An 18,091-nucleotide genomic window follows, 5' to 3' on the forward strand; every position below is an offset into this window, starting at 1 on the left:
TCTTACTTGGTCAGTCCTGTTTTGGACACAGTCCTTTAAGACTACTCTGAGCAATTACAATATACACCTTCTCTGTTTTTGTCTCTCTTTATTACAATGTACACATTGCCACACATGCACATCTGTGGTTCTCTAAAGTATGTGATACTACCATACTACCCCAGGTTGAAAGGGGGTGCAGTTACTAATCATGTCCTCTCCTATTCCTGTCATAGCACTGAGAAAATGGCCAGTGAAGGACCTGACTCTGTCAATTGCAGTCTACTACCTATAAGTCATGGGATCGATAAAAGCGAGGTGTCACTCTGTGAACAGAGCATGACACGGGATGGAGGAATGATATATATATATATATAGAGAGAGAGAGTTCTTCATTGCTTATGTTTATATCACATTTTGCATTGATGTGGAGCATAGTGTTGACCTCTCTATTAAGAGTAAAACTGAAATGAAATGCTTAGTCTTCAGATTTGATAAATCTCTGCAGAATATATATATATATATATATATATATATATATATATATATATATATATATATATATATATATATATATATATATATAAATATATATATATATATATATTATTCACAGATAAGACTATTAATTTAAACTTTGGCAACACTTTAAGAAAAACATTTCCTTCTTCAAATAAGACATATTATAAACTTAAGTCAATTTCTTAATGTGTATAATGAAGAATTAATTCTTGCTGTATTATCCACCTTAATACAAAGGCAAATGCCTTTGTCTTTGTCTGTGTGTCCATCTGGTATGTCTCTGTCATTCCAACAGATGGCACATCACAAACATATTTAGTAATGACTTGCATTGCATTTTCCATTCCAACAAATGGTGCATCACAAACATTAACACTGCATTAACACACGAATCCCATACCAAAGGGCATGTAACAGACACATATGCATCAGATGTGCACTGCAAATGCTAATGCTGAGGTATACAGTAGGTATACAGAGGTGCCACAGCCAGGGGGGTAGCACAGAACTCTGGCCCCTATACATAAGCAGTCTCTGTGGGCCCCTTCATCTTGATCCATGTCTGTCACATCTCCTTTTCATTCTAGGATTTGAGGGCCCCCTTACTCAGTGGGCTCTGGGTAATCATTACTCTTTTTTCCCCCACTACAATGCCCATGACCACTGCTAGTCACAATGAATTACAGTATCAGGAAATTCTACTTCCAGGCATATCAAACCATTCTGTGGTTCAAGTGGTTGATCCAAATGCATAAATGAAGATCCAAATAAGTATGGGCACATTAATGTCCTCACAGGTGGCGCAGTGGTAGTGCTGCTGCTTTGCAGTAAGAAGATTGTGGGTTCACTTCCTGGTTCCTCCCTGTGTGGATAGCGCTTTGAGTACTGAGAAAAGCGCTATATAAATGTAATGAATTATTATTATAATCAAACCCTCAGGTATGTTCATCGATTGTCTTTTTAATGCAAAATTACTTGTATATAAGAGTGCATGCTCTGCACTCACAAAATGAAGGCTGATTCATAATTCTTAGATTATTTAAAATTCCTACAGGCAACAGATGTCCTATTTACATAAGCTTTATATCGGATAAAAAATCTGCCAACAGCTGTAAAAGAAGCCTAACATTTAATAGCAGAATCTTTATTTTAATTGGCCTCTCTCTGCTGTCACACTTGGTGCTTCACTGTTCCTTGTCCACATTTTCCCTCTGCCTGTTGAACACATCAGCTGTTACAAACACAAACGCTCCAATATCTTCAATCCTTGGGCTGTGACCTGCTAGCAGTGGGGAGAAGTAGCATCATTGAAGTCTGACCCCCCAGACCTGACTTCCACCCCTTCACTTACCAGCCACAGAGAGGTTCCTAATTGTCAGAGATTCGCCATTGCTGAATGAATTATTAAAGCAGAGTTGACCCATTCTGTTGCTTCTGTGTTCTGTAAATCAATGAGCCCATCCGTCCGCTGGGGGTGAACATTTCCACTATGGCAGTATGCAGAGTTACCCATGGAGTGGAGACAACAGGTATCTAATCTAATAAACTTAGGACACCAATGTACCAATGAAATATTTACCAGCTGTTGAAAGATACATTGGTAAAGAGTTAGGGCTGTGTAGATATGGAGTCCGAGGACTGCAGCCCAGTCATATAGGCACAATCGGTGCTCAGTAAACCCCTCGTCCTTTGGACCTGTGGACTCTCACTATTTATTTCTCCAAACGAATACCTTGCACAATATTTGTGGTAGAGGCACCGAGGTTTACAACTTTGAAGACTACCATGTATCCTCTGAACATGATAGGCATTGAGACCCAGGATGAGGAAAACTTCAAGTTACCACATGAGTGGAAAGACACCTTAGCAAACACGAACATTGAAAGACAAAGTATAAGATTTAAGTGATTACATTTTTATTCAATTTGGATCATAGGTGATATGTTTATCATTTTTCTTTCATTTTTATTCAGGTTTAGAAACGCACAATCCATTCAGGCCCCCACTGCTGTCAAGGCCCAAGGAGAGCTGGCAGACCAGGCATGCAGCTTAGTAAAGGAGTGTTGGATGTCTTCTGCCCTCTGCTGGCTGAAGGCTGAAATTCCTTTATGTTGATCCCATCTTTTAGCTGCAGTTGATAAATTATTAAACCCGTTGTGTCATGAATACTCAGGAAGCTGTAGCTCTTGGGTCTTCTCTTTGTATTGGTGGTCCTTAGTGTGTGGGAGCAGGAAACAGAATGTGATTTAGGCTGCCAGGGCGAATCCAACTTGGTTGCTCTGCCTGTCATAAACAGTGTAGTACTCCCTCAGGAAGACATCACCCAGGATCCACAGAGGCTGGCCATTTCGGGATGGCAGGTAGGTGCCCATGATTCCACTTGTGCAGTAGTATTGTCCATTTTCATTGTGCTTGAAAAAGAAAAAAATACAAGGAACTAAAGAGTGCTCTCAGATGTTACTTAAATTATTATTTGGCTGGCCTAGTCACTTACCACCATAGTGTAGGCAGAGGGAGGCAGAGGGAAGTTCACGCCATTGATAGTGAAACTGAGGGTTGGCATGTTGTTCAGATTGTTGCAGTTGATCATGTACTGTGAACGATAAGAGTAGCTGTAAGGTTGTCATATTCACAGCTTCTCATTCTTGGAATAAGATGTTCAGCTGACTTTGGGGATCACTCAATTAGTGACATTGAAAATTTATTCAATTACAGTAGGTTAGAACATTAGAAAAGTTTTGACTAGAACAAGCCCAACAAAGCTCACTAGTCCTATCCTCCTAATTTCTCCAAAATAACATCAAGCCAAATTTTGAAGGTCCCTAAATTCCACAGCGCTACTGGGTAATTTATTACATGCCCATAGCTTTCTGTGTGAAGGGAAACTTTCTAACATTTGTGTAGAATTGTGTATTAACTGGTTTCCAACCCTGTCTCCATGTTCTTGTTGAACTCATTTTAAAATAACAGCCTCGATCCACTGGATTCATTCTCTGCATAATGTTAATGCCTTCTATCGCGTCATCTCTTATTCGTAGTTTGCTTAAACTGAAAAGGCTCGGCTCTTTAAATCTTTCCTCATAATTCATTCCCTGTAGTTCTGGAATCAGCCTAGTTGCTCTTCTCTGGACCATTTCTAGTGCTGCTATGTCCTTTTTGTAGCCTGGAGACCCAAACTGAACACAGTACTCCAGATGACGCCTCACGTGTCTGTTACAATGCTTGAGCATGACCTCCTTTGACTTGAACTCCACACATCAGGGGTGCTATATTGTACAGTATATGTTAACATTCTGCTAAGCTTCCAGATGAGGCCTCACTAGTGTGTTACATACAGTAACTTACATTTAGCATAACCTCCTTTGACTTGAACGCCATACATTGTGCTATATAACCTAACATCCTGTTAGCCTTCTTGATCACTTCTACACACTGTCTGGATGTAATTAGTGTCGAGTCCACTGTGACTTCTAAATTCTTCTCATAAGGTGTACAATCAAGTTTCAGACTCCGCATTGTGCATTCATACCTTTCATTTTTACTTCCAATGTGTAACTCCTTACTATTTTTAAATTTCATCTGCCACAACTCTCCCCAAGCCTGTATTCTGTTTTAGTCTCTCTATGATGATAGAGATACTAATATACCGATAATAATAATACCAATACTGATGCTCTGTGTAAGAAAGGACAGAGCCGGTTATACTTCCTTAGAAGGCTGGCGTCCTTCAACATCTGCAATAAGGTGCTGCAGATGTTCTATCAGACGGTTGTGGCGAGCGCCCTCTTCTACGCGGTGGTGTGCTGGGGAGGCAGCATGAAGAAGAAAGACTCCTCACGCCTGGAGAAACTGGTGAGGAAGGCAGGCTCTATTGTTGACATGGAGCTGGACAGTTTGACATCCGTGGCAGAGCGACGGGCGCTCAGCAGGCTCCTATCAATTATGGAAAATCCACTGCATCCACTAAACAGTGTCATCTCCAGACAGAAGAGCAGCTTCAGTGACAGACTGCTGTCACTGTCCTGCTCCACTGACAGACTGAGAAGATCGTTCCTCCCCCAAACTATGCGACTCTTCAATTCCACCCGGGGGGGTAAACGGTAACATTATATAAAGTTATTGTCTGTTTTTACCTGCATTATTATCAATCTTTAATTTAATATTGTTTTTTTTTTGTAGCAGTAAGGTGCAGCTCCTGCGGTGGGTTGGCACCCTGCCCGGGATTGGTTCCTGCCTTGTGCCCTGTGTTAGCTGGGAATGGCTCCAGCAGACCCCTGTGACCCTGTGTTCGGATTCAGCGGGTTGGAAAATGGATGGATGGATGATAAGGTGCTGCTGGACTTTGTGAATTTCCCCTTGGGATTAATAAAGTATCTATCTATCTATCTATCTATCTATCTATCTATCTATCTATCTATCTATCTATCTATCTATCTATCTATCTATCTATCTATCTGATGATTCGACTTATTCTAGATTACCTGCCATTCCACCCAGTTTAGTATCATCTGCAAACTTAACTTGTTATTTATATTCCTATCCAGACACTTCATGTATATTAATAATAGCAGTGGCCCTAGCGCTGACCCTGTGAGACATCACTCTTAACTAAGTCCCTTGCACCATAACCCTCTGCTCCCTGTGTTTTTAGCTAATTCTGCACCCATCTATGCACTACACCTTGAGTTCCCACATCATTAAGTTTGATGCCCAATCCCTCCTGTGGTCTTTACCAAATTATTTCCGAAAATCCAGATAAATAATTTCATATGTACCTCTCTTATCGTATGGTTATGTTACCTGCTCCTAGGTTTAAGCATATTAGTGCAGCACAACCCCAACTCCTCTGAAACCATGTTGACTGTTCCCTAAAACTCCTGTTCTTGTCATGTGATGCTCAATCCTTTCCTTAATAATTCCTTCTACTATTTTATCCATGATGCACATCATTATTACTGATCTATAGTAAGACCTATAGTTCCAGAAGACACTCACCTCTCCATACTGGTTAGCCTGAGCGCCAATGTACTGCTGCAAGTAGCCCAAGTACTGCTGGGGGCAGGTGAGCAGGGAGGTGCCAGTGTCTACAATTGCTTGGCATCCATCTCTGCACCATCCAGTCTCCTGTTTATTGATCTGGAAGCTGCAAGTCAGAGATAAGTAAGTGACTTAACTTGAAAACCACAGAATAGATGAATGCATTGCATGACCTCTGGGGACCAATATGACCCTCCTCATCAGTGTTGACCACTAATGACTTGATTCTGCATGGTCACATGACTCTGCAAAGTTTACGAAGACAGAAATAGCTGCTTAATGTGAAAATAAGACCAGACCCATTTTAGTGCTGTGATGAAGGGAAGAAAGGACATACCCATTGATAGCAATCTGCCAGTACAACTGTTCAGTGACTGGTGCCCAGTAGATTTGACCAGTGTATCGGCTCTGGTCAACACCACCAAAAGTTACCTCACTGCCATCCTCAAAATTCCTGAAAAGAAAATCAGATCAGTAAAACCACGATATACATTAACCTTAAACATACCTAATCCAGTTCAGGGTCCTGGGGGCACTGAGCCTATCCCAGCAGTACTGGCCACAAGACAGCAACCAACTATGAATGGGATACCATTTCATCACTGGAGCCACTCAAGTGTACACTTACATGGAGAGAATTTAGACCCTCCAATAGTAATGAGAGAAACAGGTAAGTTTTGATCTGCATACCGTTTTGTGAAACTGACTCTAAAGTTCATTATGCAGGTGATTTTAAAATTGCAAAATGCGAAACTCACTCGAAGGTTTTAAACATTTTTTGGTGTGGTAACAAGATCTCATGTCACGTTTCGTGTTTACCTGTGTTCTTTTTTGCAACTACATAATGCATGTAACCAGTCGACCACAAGTTAAGCTCAAGTCACATTACCATGGAAAACATAGAGCGTTTTTAAAAATATGAAATGCTGTATAGTTTCCATGCCAGGACTCTCCTTAATGCGCCATTGTGTTTACCACTATGTTTTCTCCATCAGAAAATGTTATTACATGAGAAACCACACCCCCTCTGATGCCATTACTTAGCAACAACCCTTTCCTGTTTTTTAACTACTATCCACATCAGTTAGTCTGTCTCCAGTGCATCTTTAGGATTGTGATCTCTACGATTGTCATGATTGGCAAAGTAGGGATCAAACTACCAGAACATATCTGGCAGCTCAACATAATATCTATACGTGATAGGAAATGAGCCTGCTGATTTAGTTTTTCACTAGAGATCTTTATTTAGATACTAAATGACAGACAGACACAGGCAGAAGTAAAACATATACATGTTTCCTAACTCCTGTTAAACCCCACCTAAACTCTTTATTTCTTGTGTCGGCTTCACTAATATCCTGGAAAGGGAATGCAACTTGTTTGGCAAATTCTTTTTTAAAGCAAAACATTGAGTTTCATTGTAAATTCAATTTCTTACAAATCATTTCTCTCATCACTACTCACCAATGAACCTAGCATCCATGTCTTTAGGCTGTGGGGGGGAAAACTAAAATGCCCAGTTAATACCCCACATGTGAACAAGACACTGAATCAATGAGGTCACAGTGCTAAGCACTCATCAGCAAAGGCTCTCTGTTAAAAAGTAAAGACAGGTGGAGTGTAAGGAGTGCAGTGAAAGAATACATAACCTACTTGCTAATGTAGAAGGCAAATACGTTTGCTGGGAGCAGGTTGTCCTGCATCATGGTATCCATAACAGGGATCTGTCCATCAGCCATACTAGGGTATGCCAGGCCCAAGATGCCTTCAAAATTAGCATGGACAAATGTGTTGCCAGGTTCGGTGATGCTCAGGCCTACTCCCTGGTTGGGGATGGTTAGACCTTCAATCTGATTGGCAAAAGAGAATCAACCAAGAAGTAAGTGGGAAGTTGGTCCAGCAAAGAATGTGAAGGTGAGAACTGGGGTAAGGGTAAGGTAAGGCCTTACATGAAGGGTGTCGAAGCCAAACACTCCTGTTAGGCTGCCAGTGCCATAACCCTGATAGAAGGTGCGGTCCCTGGAGTAGTAAGTGGATGACTTGCTGGGGTTGAAGAGTGGGTGGTTGGCTGTAAAGAGAAGGAGAAAGCAATTAGAAGGAAGTTTCACCTAGAGGTAGAGACACACAGTCTTCTTTACTTAGAGCCCCAATATTTTCTGCTATTTCCCTGAATGTGTATGTCTGACCAGTCATAGGTGTGACTAAGTCCTGGTGGTCCCTAAATAATGCTCTTCTGAAACAACACAATCATTGTTTTTGCCTTTTATCCCCCTGCAAAGAAGAACACCTGAGAGCTCTCCATCACCCCCTAGTGATCCCCAAACTTACTGCAGGCCTCACTGCTACAGTAGGTAGAAGCAAGCCAGAAGACAGAGGATCCTGTGTCAAACAAGACATAGAAGGACTGGGGTGGAGTTCCAATAGAGATTACTCCATAGTAGAACAACTGAAAGATAAGGACAACATGAGAACATTACTCCAAATATTCTGGGATGTGAACCGAGCTGTTCAAGAAAAAGTCATGGTAGACACGTATAACTTTAAAGTCAAACAGTTCACTATGGAAAATGCACATAGATAGACAGAAGAAGGCTGCCCACCCGCAATCACTTCTCCACCTCCAAACTGGAGCGTCCTTTAAAGACAAGAAAGTCAGAATCATAAAAAGCAGACTTCAGACAGACAGACACTCTCACCCACCATTGGCTAAGAGATCAGCAAGAAAAGATGGAGGACTCACATCTGCATAGTTGACAAGAGGCTCATTGACAGCATAGGCATAGGGGCCGTTCGGGTACAGAGTCTGGGAGTACTTGAGACCGGGATCAGTGTAGTGGATGGGTTTGAGGAGACCCTTCTCCTTCATCTCCTGACGAATGGACTTGAACTTCTTCAGAGGGACACTGTTGGAAACATCAGCTCAGTTTTACCTAACCTGTGTAGACACCTGGGAAACCTTTTGGAAAGCTCAGCCCTATCCCACCCAGCTCTGCCCATTAGTAGAAGGCAAGAACATTTACCTCTAACTGTCGGTTGACTTGCTGACTTTACATTCAGTCCATTCTAATTTAGTTTACTTACAGAAAGTGCAATTCTATTTATAAGCCAAGAACATTAACTTAGAACATTAGAAAAACTGTGATGAGAACAGACCATTCAACCCCACAAGCTCATCCATCTGACTCACCTACAGTACATTGTTCAAAATAACACTAAGTGTAGATTTGAAGGCCCATAAAGTCCTGCTCTCTATACTTCTTGATAATTTATTTCACAGCAGCCGTCCCCTGCAGCTCCACCCATGGAGTAGTGAAACAGGACACACTTTAACAATCGATAAACAAACAGGCATCACTAGCTAAGCAGAGGCAAGGTCCTCTCCAAAACGCAGCCTTGAGGTAGAGCAATTTGAACAGAGGCTGGCACGTGAGTGAGGAGGACTCACCCGGCTCCCCACTCCTGACGTCACGCTTCCCCCTCCCCTCAGCCTGCAGCCTCTGTCTCGGATTCACACGAATAAATCAGTCCTGCAAGCAAACTATGATACTTAGCGCGATGAAAGAACTCATAAAATCAACCGGAATGTTCAAGCAAGTCATAGAAAAAAACTCGATCTCAATCTGTTAAGACAGATATTGGATTTATACAGTGCATCCGGAAAGTATTCACAGCGCATCACTTTTTCCACATTTTGTTATGTTACAGCCTTATTCCAAAATGGATTAAATTCATTTTTTTCCTCAGAATTCTACACACAACACCCCATAATGACAACGTGAAAAAAGTTTACTTGAGAGTTTTGCAAATTTATTAAAAATAAAAACATTGAGAAAGCACATGTACACAAGTATTCACAGCCTTTACCATGAAGCTCAAAATTGAGCTTAGGTGCATCCTGTTTCCCCTGATCATCCTTGAGATGTTTCTGCAGCTTCATTGGAGTCCACCTGTGGTAAATTCAGTTGACTGGACATGATTTGGAAAGGCACACACCTGTCTATATAAGGTCCCACAGTTGACAGTTCATGTCAGAGCACAAACCAAGCATGAAGTCAAAGGAATTGTCTGTAGACCTCCAAGACGGGATTGTCTCGAGGCACAAATCTGGGGAAGGTTACAGAAAAATTTCTGCTGTTTTGAAGGTCCCAATGAGCAAAGTGGCCTCCATCATCCGTAAGTGGAAGAAGTTCGAAACCACCAGGACACTTACTAGAGCTGGCCAGCCATCTAAACTGAGCGATCGGGGGAGAAGGGCCTTAGTCAGGGAGGTGACCAAGAACCCGATGGTCACTCTGTCAGAGATCCAGAGGTCCTCTGTGGAGAGAGGATAACGTTCCAGAAGGACAACCATCTCTGCAGCAATCCACCAAACAGGCCTGTATGATAGAGTGGCCAGACGGAAGCCACTCTTTAGTAAAAGGCACATGGCAGCCTGCCTGGAGTTTGCCAAAAGGCACCTGAAGGACTCTCAGACCATGAGAAAGAAAATTCTCTGGTTTGATGAGACAAAGATTGAACTCACGTTTGGAGGAAACCAGGCACCGCTTCATCACCCTGCCAATACCTTCCCTACAGTGAAGCATGGTGGTGACAGCATCATGCTGTGGGGATGTTTTTCAGCGGCAGGAACTGGGAGACTAGTCAGGATAAAGGGAAAGATGACTGTAGCAATGTACAGAGACATCCTGGATGAAAACCTGCTCCAGAGTGCTCCTGACCTCAGACTGGGGCAACGGTTCATCTTTCAGCAGGACAACGACCCTAAGCACACAGCCAAGATATCAAAGGAGTGGCTTCAGGACAACTCTGTGAATGTCCTTGAGTGGCCCAGCCAGAGCCCAGACTTGAATCCGATTAAACACCTCTAGAGAGATCTTAAAATGGCTGTGCACCGACGCTTCCCATCCAACCTGATGGAGCTTGAGAGGTGCTGTAAAGAGGAATGGGTGGCGAAACTGGCCAAGGATAGGTGTGCCAAGCTTGTGGCATCATATTCCAGAAGACTTGAGGCTGTAATTGCTGCCAAAGGTGCGTCGACAAAGTATTGAGCAAAGGCTGTGAATACTTATGTACATGTGCTTTCTCAGTTTTTTTATTTTTAATAAATTTACAAAAACCTCAAGTAAACGTTTTTCACGTTGTCATTATGGGGTGTTGTGCGTAGAATTCTGAGGAAAAAAATGAATTTAATCCATTTTGGAATAAGGCTGTAACATAACAAAAGGTGGAAAAAGTGATGTGCTGTGAATACTTTCTGGATGCACTGTTAATATATATACAGAGAGAGAGAGAAGTCTACAGTCCTCTGTGCAAAGAAAAACTTTCTCGCATTTGTGTGAAATCTGCCCTTAATGTTCCAACTGTATCTCCTTGTTCTTATTGAAAATTTTATTTTAAAGTAACCAATGTCAGCTGAAGCCCATTTGGAGCCTTAGGCAGGGTGGACGAATGTCACCCCTCATTGTCCATAGCAGGTAGTTGGTATTATTAGACTTTGATAACCAATTGGGTGCCCCTCGGTGTCAGCAGCACACCCCTTCAGTAGCCCAAAGAGTGCTCCTTTGTGTATAGATGGCAGACTTTAAGGAAGGTGCGTACTTTTACTTTCGTAAACGGTGCCTATTCAGTGTCATTAAAGTATGACAACAGTTTCAGGGGTCCCCTTCTGTGTCTGGAGCTTGTGCCCCTTAACTTTCATAAATGGTGCTCCTCAGATGACGGCTCCCTCAGCGTCCAGTTATGTTGCCTATTGGATTGACTGGCTCTGAAAGTTATAGCCTGGATCCACTGTACTAATTCCTTTCAGAATTTTAATATACTTCAGTCATATCTCCTCTTAATCTCCATTTACTTAAACTGAAAATGTTCAGTTCCTCTCCTCACAGCTCAGACCTCACAGTCCTGGGATCAGCCTTGTCAATCTTCTGTGGGTCTTCTCTAGTGCTGCTATGTCTTTTTTGTAATATGGAGCCCAAAACAGCACACAGTACTCCAGGTGTGGCCTCACTAGTGTGTTATAAAGCCTTGAGCAGAACTCTTTGGACATGAATTCCACACATTAGGAGCTGCATAGCCTAGCATGTTATTTACTTCTTTGATTGTTTCTGTACCCTGACTGGACATAGATAGTGATGAGTCCACTGTGACTCCCAGGTCCTTCTCATAAAGGGGTACTTTCAAGTTTTAGACCTGCCATTGTGTCCCCAAATCTAACACTCCTATTTCCTATGCATAATAACCTACATTTACTTACACAAGAATTATATAAATATTAACTGCAAATACAGTGTAGTTATATTAAAACACAAAACATGTTCAAATGTAAACCACAAATTTAACAAAATATTATATCAAAATATATATGTGTGTATATGTGTGCATATACGGTGCATCCAGAAAGTATTCATAGCACATCACTTTTTCCACATTTTGGTATGTTACAGCTTTATTCCAAAATGGATTAAATTCATTTTTTTCCTCAGAATTCTAAACACAACACCCCATAATGACAACGTGAAAAAAGTTCACTTGAGGTTTTTGCAAATTTATTAAAAATAAAAAAATTGAGAAAGCACATGTACATAAGTATTCACAACCTTTGCCATGAAGCTCAAAATTGAGCTCAGGTGCATCCTGTTTCCCCTGATCATCCTTGAGATGTTTCTGCAGCTTAATTGGAGTCCACCTGTGGTAAATTCAGTTGATTGGACTTGATTTGGAAAGGCACACACCTGTCTATATAAGGTCCAACAGTTGACAGTTCATGTCAGAGCACAAACCAAACATGAAGTCAAAGGAATTGTTTGTAGACCTCCGAGACAGGATTGTCTTGAGGCACAAATCTGGGGAAGGTTACAGAAACATTTCTGCTGCTTTGAAGGTCCCAATGAGCACAGTGGCCTCCATCATCCGTAAGTGGAAGAAGTTCAAAACCACCAGGACTCTTCCTAGAGCTGGCCGGCCATCTAAACTGAGCAATCGGGGGAGAAGGGCCTTAGTCAGGGACGTGACCAAGAACCCGATGGTCACTCTGTCAGAGATCCAGAGGTCCTCTGTGGAGAGAGGAGAATGTTCCAGAAGGACAACCATCTCTGCAGCAATCCACCAATTAGGCCTGTATGGTAGAGTGGCCAGACGAAAGCCACTCCTTAGTAAAAGGCACATGGCAGCCCGCCTGGAGTTTGCCAAAAGGCACCTGAAGGACTCTCAGACCATGAGAAAGAAAATTCTCTGGTTTGATGAGACAAAGATTGAACTCTTTGGTGTGAATGCCAGGCGTCACGTTTGGAGGAAACCAGGCACCGCTCATCACCAGGTCAATACCATCCCTACAGTGAAGTATGGTGGTGGCAGCATCATGCTGTGGGGATGTTTTTCAGCGGCAGGGACTGGGAGACTAGTCAGGATAAAGGGAAAGATGACTGCAGCAATGTATAGAGACATCCTGGATGAAAACCTGCTCCAGAGCGCTCTTGACCTCAGACTGGGGCAACGGTTCATCTTTCAGCAGGACAACGACCCTAAGCACACAGCCAAGATATCAAAGGATTGGTTTCAGGACAACTCTGTGAATGTCCTTGAGTGGCCCAGCCAGAGCCCAGACTTGAATCTGATTGAACATCTCTGGAGAGATCTTAAAATGGCTGTGCACCGACGCTTCCCATCCAACCTGATGGAGCTTGAGAGGTGCTGCAAAGAGGAATGGGAGAAACTGGCCAAGGATAGGTGTGCCAAGCTTGTGGCATCATATTCAACAAGACTTGAGGCTGTAATTACTGCCAAACGTGCATCAACAAAGTATTGAGCAAAGGCTGTGAATACTTGTGTACATGGGATTTCTCAGTTTTTTATTTTTAATAAATTTGCAAAAACCTCAAGTAAACTTTTTTCACATTGTCATTATGGGGTGTTGTGTGCAGAATTCTGTGAAAAAAATGAATTTAATCCATTTTGGAATAAAGCTGTAACATAACAAAATGTGGAAAAAGTGACGCGCTGTGAATACTTTCCGGATGCACTGTATGTGTGTGCATATATTCAGTACTATTTCTTAAAATATTAATGTAGTGAAAAGTCAAGCAAAATTACCCCTCTAATTGGCTAATTAAAAAGATTACAATATGCAAGGGACTGGACTGGAAAAGCGTAAGCTTATTAGATTTTGTGACAAACTCAAACACTACTGGAAGCAGCAACCTACAGTAACTGCAGCCCTCACAAGCCACGAGTGTCAAACCGAGGGCTCAGGACGCTGATGAACCCTTCACTGATATTGATTCAGAAATGGGGACGACTTACAGCAGCAGGCCTCAAGCATGGTGGAGAAAGGAAGCAGCCAAATTCCTAACGCATGCTTTTCTGATCTACTCATCCTACAGGTCTGGTCCAAGTCGGTTGGGGGGATATTGTCACAGCAGAGTGGTCTCAGCTTCATGCGGAGTGTTGATATTCTCATTTTTCTTTAAACAAAATATAACATTTCGAGTTCTCTATAGATCCAGTCAGGACTCATAGCTAATGGGTCAGTAAAGCATTGAGGCAGGAAATTAAAGGACAGCCATTGTTGGAGCGATGTTAGGTGATAACTTAGAAAACAAGACGATTCATTTAAATGGGGTGATTTTGCACTGTAGTAAGGTTATATTATAGGCTTAATGGGACATCATTGTCATGTGTACAGAGTTCCACAAAATTCTAATCAACTAGCAACACATTTTGTGTTACTGCAGTGCAAATATTTTGTTATTTTTTTATATTTTTACAAAAAAACTAAAATCTTCAATTATCATACATTGAAACTTATACATTAAGTGCACTGATTTAAATTTACTTTGCAGTGTTTACTTTATGAGTGCCTTTTAATAGGCCACACTAATGTACAGTACACTTCTTTGAAGTATATCATAGGAATATTGTATTATTCGGCCTGAATCACGATATAAATCATATCATGTGATAAGTGCATCGTCCAATGCCTAGTCTTGCGAAATCGGCCAGCCACCATGGCCACTGTGGACTTTTGTAGTGTAAAGCGTACAGATTCAAGTAAAATACCACAAAGACCTGAAAACTGACTCATCACTTGTGAAGAAACATCTCACCAAGATAAACCAAATGACACACAAGACACCAAAAGGAAACAGAAAAATAGGAAGGGCTGATTTATTATGAATTATTAATTAATTAGTTATCAGGAAAACCTGCTCTATTACAGGGCGAACCCTGGACACACTGGACGCTGTTGTAGAAATGAGGACGGTAGCATACTTAGATGCCATCATGAAAAATCCCCTCCATCCTCTCCAGGAGGCGCTCTATTGGAGCACTTTTAGCCACAGCCTCTTTCCACCACAGTGTTCTAAGAAGCACCCCTCGAGGTCTTTCCTGCTCACTGCTATTAGGAAATTCAATGCTTCAACCTCATATATTTTTATTGATTTATTTATTTTCTTATCGCTTGATTGATTGGCTGCATTTTCTGTCGTGTAAGTCTGTTTCCTTCTATTTTTATATTTCTGCTGCTGTATGTATCTGAATTTCCCTGTGGAATTAATAAACCTAACCTAATTGTGATGTGCTGTTCTGATTGAGATTTGAATTAAGTTAATAATTAAGATTAGCACCATCTAGTGGTGGTGTTCAGCATTTTTTTGTACTTCAGGAATAGCCGCTCTTTTGTTAGTGATGTCATCAAGCTGAAACCTCACAGAGAGAATAGAAACAAACGGAGAGCACGTGTTTGTCTTGCTTCTTTTATTTTAAATATTCAGCTCAGTTTGGCTTTTGAAGGCATTGTCGGTTTGTAGGAATGTTTTATAGATGTTTATCTCTTTATAGTAATGCAGATTTCAGAGTCTTAAAATATTTCAGTTATTTAGTGGTATATTTTTAAGGTAAAGCATTTTCATGAGAGCTTGCACTGCATTTAAAAGAGTACTTGCCAGAGTGCTTTTCACACATTCTTACTAGCTTTGCCAGAATAAGTACTGTACAGAGAAATGTCTGCCACTTATTTGAATGTTATTTATTTTTTATATATTTGTAAAGAATAAGTAATTTTGCCATTAATTTTAGCGTGTGAGTTTATATGTAAGGATTTCTCACATCATTCTGTGTTTATGATTTACTTGTAGTTTTACCCTATTCAAACTGGCTTCAGTAAACTAAGCAAACTGGAAACTCTTGTCTGCATGGTCATTGGAAACGAGTTCATCTGACTGTCGGCTCGGGCAGAGCACTTGAGGTAGTCTAATCTAATGACAAACTGGGAAGATGGTTACCACAAAAGGCCACAAGTGATGATGTAGCAGGATATTTTCAGTTACTTTGCTTTATCCCGTGGTGTGGATGAACCATCCATCCATCCATCCATTTTCCAACCCGCTGAATTCAAACTCGGGGGGTCTGCTGGAGCCAATCCCAGCCAACACAGGGCACAAGGCAGGAACCAATCCCAGGCAGGGTGCCAACCCACCGCAGGACACACACAAACACACCCACACACCAAGCACACACTAGGGCCAATTTAGAATTGCCAATCCACCTAGCCTGCATGTCTTTGGACTGTGGGAGGAAACCGGAGCGCCCGGAGGAAACCCACGCAGACACGGGGAGAACATGCAAACTCCACACAGGGAGGACCCGGGAAGTGAACTGTGAGGCAGCAGCGCTACCCACTGTGCCACCGTGCCACCACGTGGATGAACCAACAATGAGAAATTTCAGACAAATTAAGGCAAGAATCCCTCCATATGGACAGCCATGCAGTGGGTGCAGTGTAAATGGCAGAATGCTCCCTTATGGATGGCCTGTGAAACTGGTGTAATAAAACATTTCATTTCAATAACATCTTTCCAATGCTCAAAGTACTTACATTTCTATACTTGGTTATTTATTCCATTTGTCTGTCCTGTCTAGAGCTGCTCCCTGATCTCCCTGTGCTCGATTCAGTGGGTTCTGAAAACTGATGGTCTCATTACAGTATACTTGTTACTTTTGGCAGGACTAGATGGTACAAAATGCTAATAATTTTGAAAAAAATTAATCTAGCTTTGGGTCAGAGTTTGAGTAAATATTTGCAACATAACACACAACAATAGACACTTTGCCAAATTTCCCCCTGGGGACAAATAAAGTTCTATCTATCTATCTATCTATCTATCTATCTATCTATCTATCTATCTATCTATCTATCTATCTATCTATCTATCTATCTATCTATCTATCTATCTATCTATCTATCATATAGTGCCTTTCATATCTATCTATCAACATGTTCAGTTGTAAAGCAGAGTTAAACCGCAATAAAGCGAAACTCACCGGACAAGTCCCTCCGAGAGAGCCAGACAAGCCAAAACCACAACTAGCCACTTCATGTTTTCTCCAACACCGTCCTCCCCGTGCAGTGGACACACTGGCCCCTAGAGGTTTTTTATACCATGAGAGCGGGAGTCTTATCTGGGGGTTTACATGCTAAATCAACAAAGACCTTCTACCTGCTGGGGATGTACCACCCTGCCATGCCTTTGAACCTGCTATGTGGAAAGGTGGTCCTCAGCTGCTATGGCATCTTATCAAAGTGTACCCAAGAGATAAGACCTGGCTCGGCTCAAAGTCACACTGCAAGAAGAACTTTGGGCAATTTAACTCTAACTACCTGTCGAACATTTACTTTGTGACCACCCTACTGTACTCTGCCATCAAGGCAAAGCACACAAAAAGCTTGAGAAGTGTATGCAGCCATCACTTCCCATTTTAGTGAACATAAACCAGAAACTACTATGTTGTGCAACACACAAAGGGCTTGAGAATCAAATTTTGACATTCCAAACCCACAGCCAGGACCACCTTCCCGTATCCAGGTCATCAATGGTCTTGAACCAAGGATGGCACACAAAAAAAACTTTTAGTTCAAACGAATAGCAGAGTTTATTATAAACAGAGAAATAAAGTCTGTATAAAGGTTCAGACAGTGCATATTCCACAATTAATAAAAAGTTTAATATCTAATTAAATCCATAAAATCATGCCATAAAAAGAATTAGCAACTTTTAGAGTGCAATAACTCAATAATTTAAAATATAGTATAATGTAATCTAATCAATAAATCCAAACCAGAGCGGTTAAACCATGTTCATGCTATTCTCTCTCCTTCTCCATCCTCATCAGGACATTGGGAGTTTTCTCCTGATGCAGCCCACCACATCGCAATCTGCTACCTCTTATGGGGCCTCATGTATAACACCTTGAATTCACACATGTTGTAAGGACAAAACTGGAAATGTGCGTATGCACAAAAATATTCAGAAGCATAAAACTCTGTGTAAGCAAAGTTCTACGCATCTTCCCTTTATAAATCCCTATCAATGTGAATTTTAATGCGCCTGTACGTGCCTACAGCCCTACCGTGACTCCTATCATACTTTTTACATATTTGAATATACAAATCAATATAAACAGCCCCTTCCGTTCAGTGTTTAGTTAAAAGACAATGGCCAAAGCAGGTGTGAAAAAGAAGAATTTCAGCAAATGCAAAATGGAGGTCCTACTCAGT

The 18,091-nt window shown here is 41.5% G+C and overlaps 1 protein-coding gene across 1 annotated transcript; it reads right to left on the minus strand.

Annotated features, from left to right (window-relative positions):
* Positions 1-2,446: 2,446 nt before the first annotated feature.
* Positions 2,447-17,011, minus strand: LOC114649266 (gastricsin-like). The gene is made up of 9 exons (XM_028798769.2): positions 16,858-17,011; positions 8,279-8,441; positions 7,867-7,984; positions 7,488-7,606; positions 7,192-7,388; positions 5,876-5,992; positions 5,497-5,644; positions 2,996-3,094; positions 2,447-2,912 (listed from the first exon to the last, which is right to left on the minus strand). Exons 1-9 carry the CDS (start codon positions 16,911-16,913, stop codon positions 2,748-2,750), a joined length of 1,182 nt encoding a protein of 393 aa, XP_028654602.1. The 5' UTR covers positions 16,914-17,011; the 3' UTR covers positions 2,447-2,747.
* Between the last annotated feature and the right edge of the window lie 1,080 nt (positions 17,012-18,091).

This window comes from Erpetoichthys calabaricus, chromosome 3, assembly GCF_900747795.2.
Source record: "Erpetoichthys calabaricus chromosome 3, fErpCal1.3, whole genome shotgun sequence".
Classification (NCBI taxonomy): domain Eukaryota; kingdom Metazoa; phylum Chordata; class Cladistia; order Polypteriformes; family Polypteridae; genus Erpetoichthys; species Erpetoichthys calabaricus.

Excerpts from the sequence above, each read along its gene's own strand:
- LOC114649266 (XM_028798769.2), bottom strand. The coding sequence starts at position 16,913 with ATGAAGTGGCTAGTTGTGGTTTTGGCTTGTCTGGCTCTCTCGGAGGGA. Across the intron at positions 8,442-16,857 it reads CTCTCGGAGGGACTTGTCCG|TGTCCCTCTGAAGAAGTTCA; the intron begins GTGAGTTTCGCT and ends TGTTTCCAACAG. Across the intron at positions 5,993-7,191 it reads TTTGCCTTCTACATTAGCAA|GAATTTTGAGGATGGCAGTG; the intron begins GTAGGTTATGTA and ends TTTTCTTTTCAG.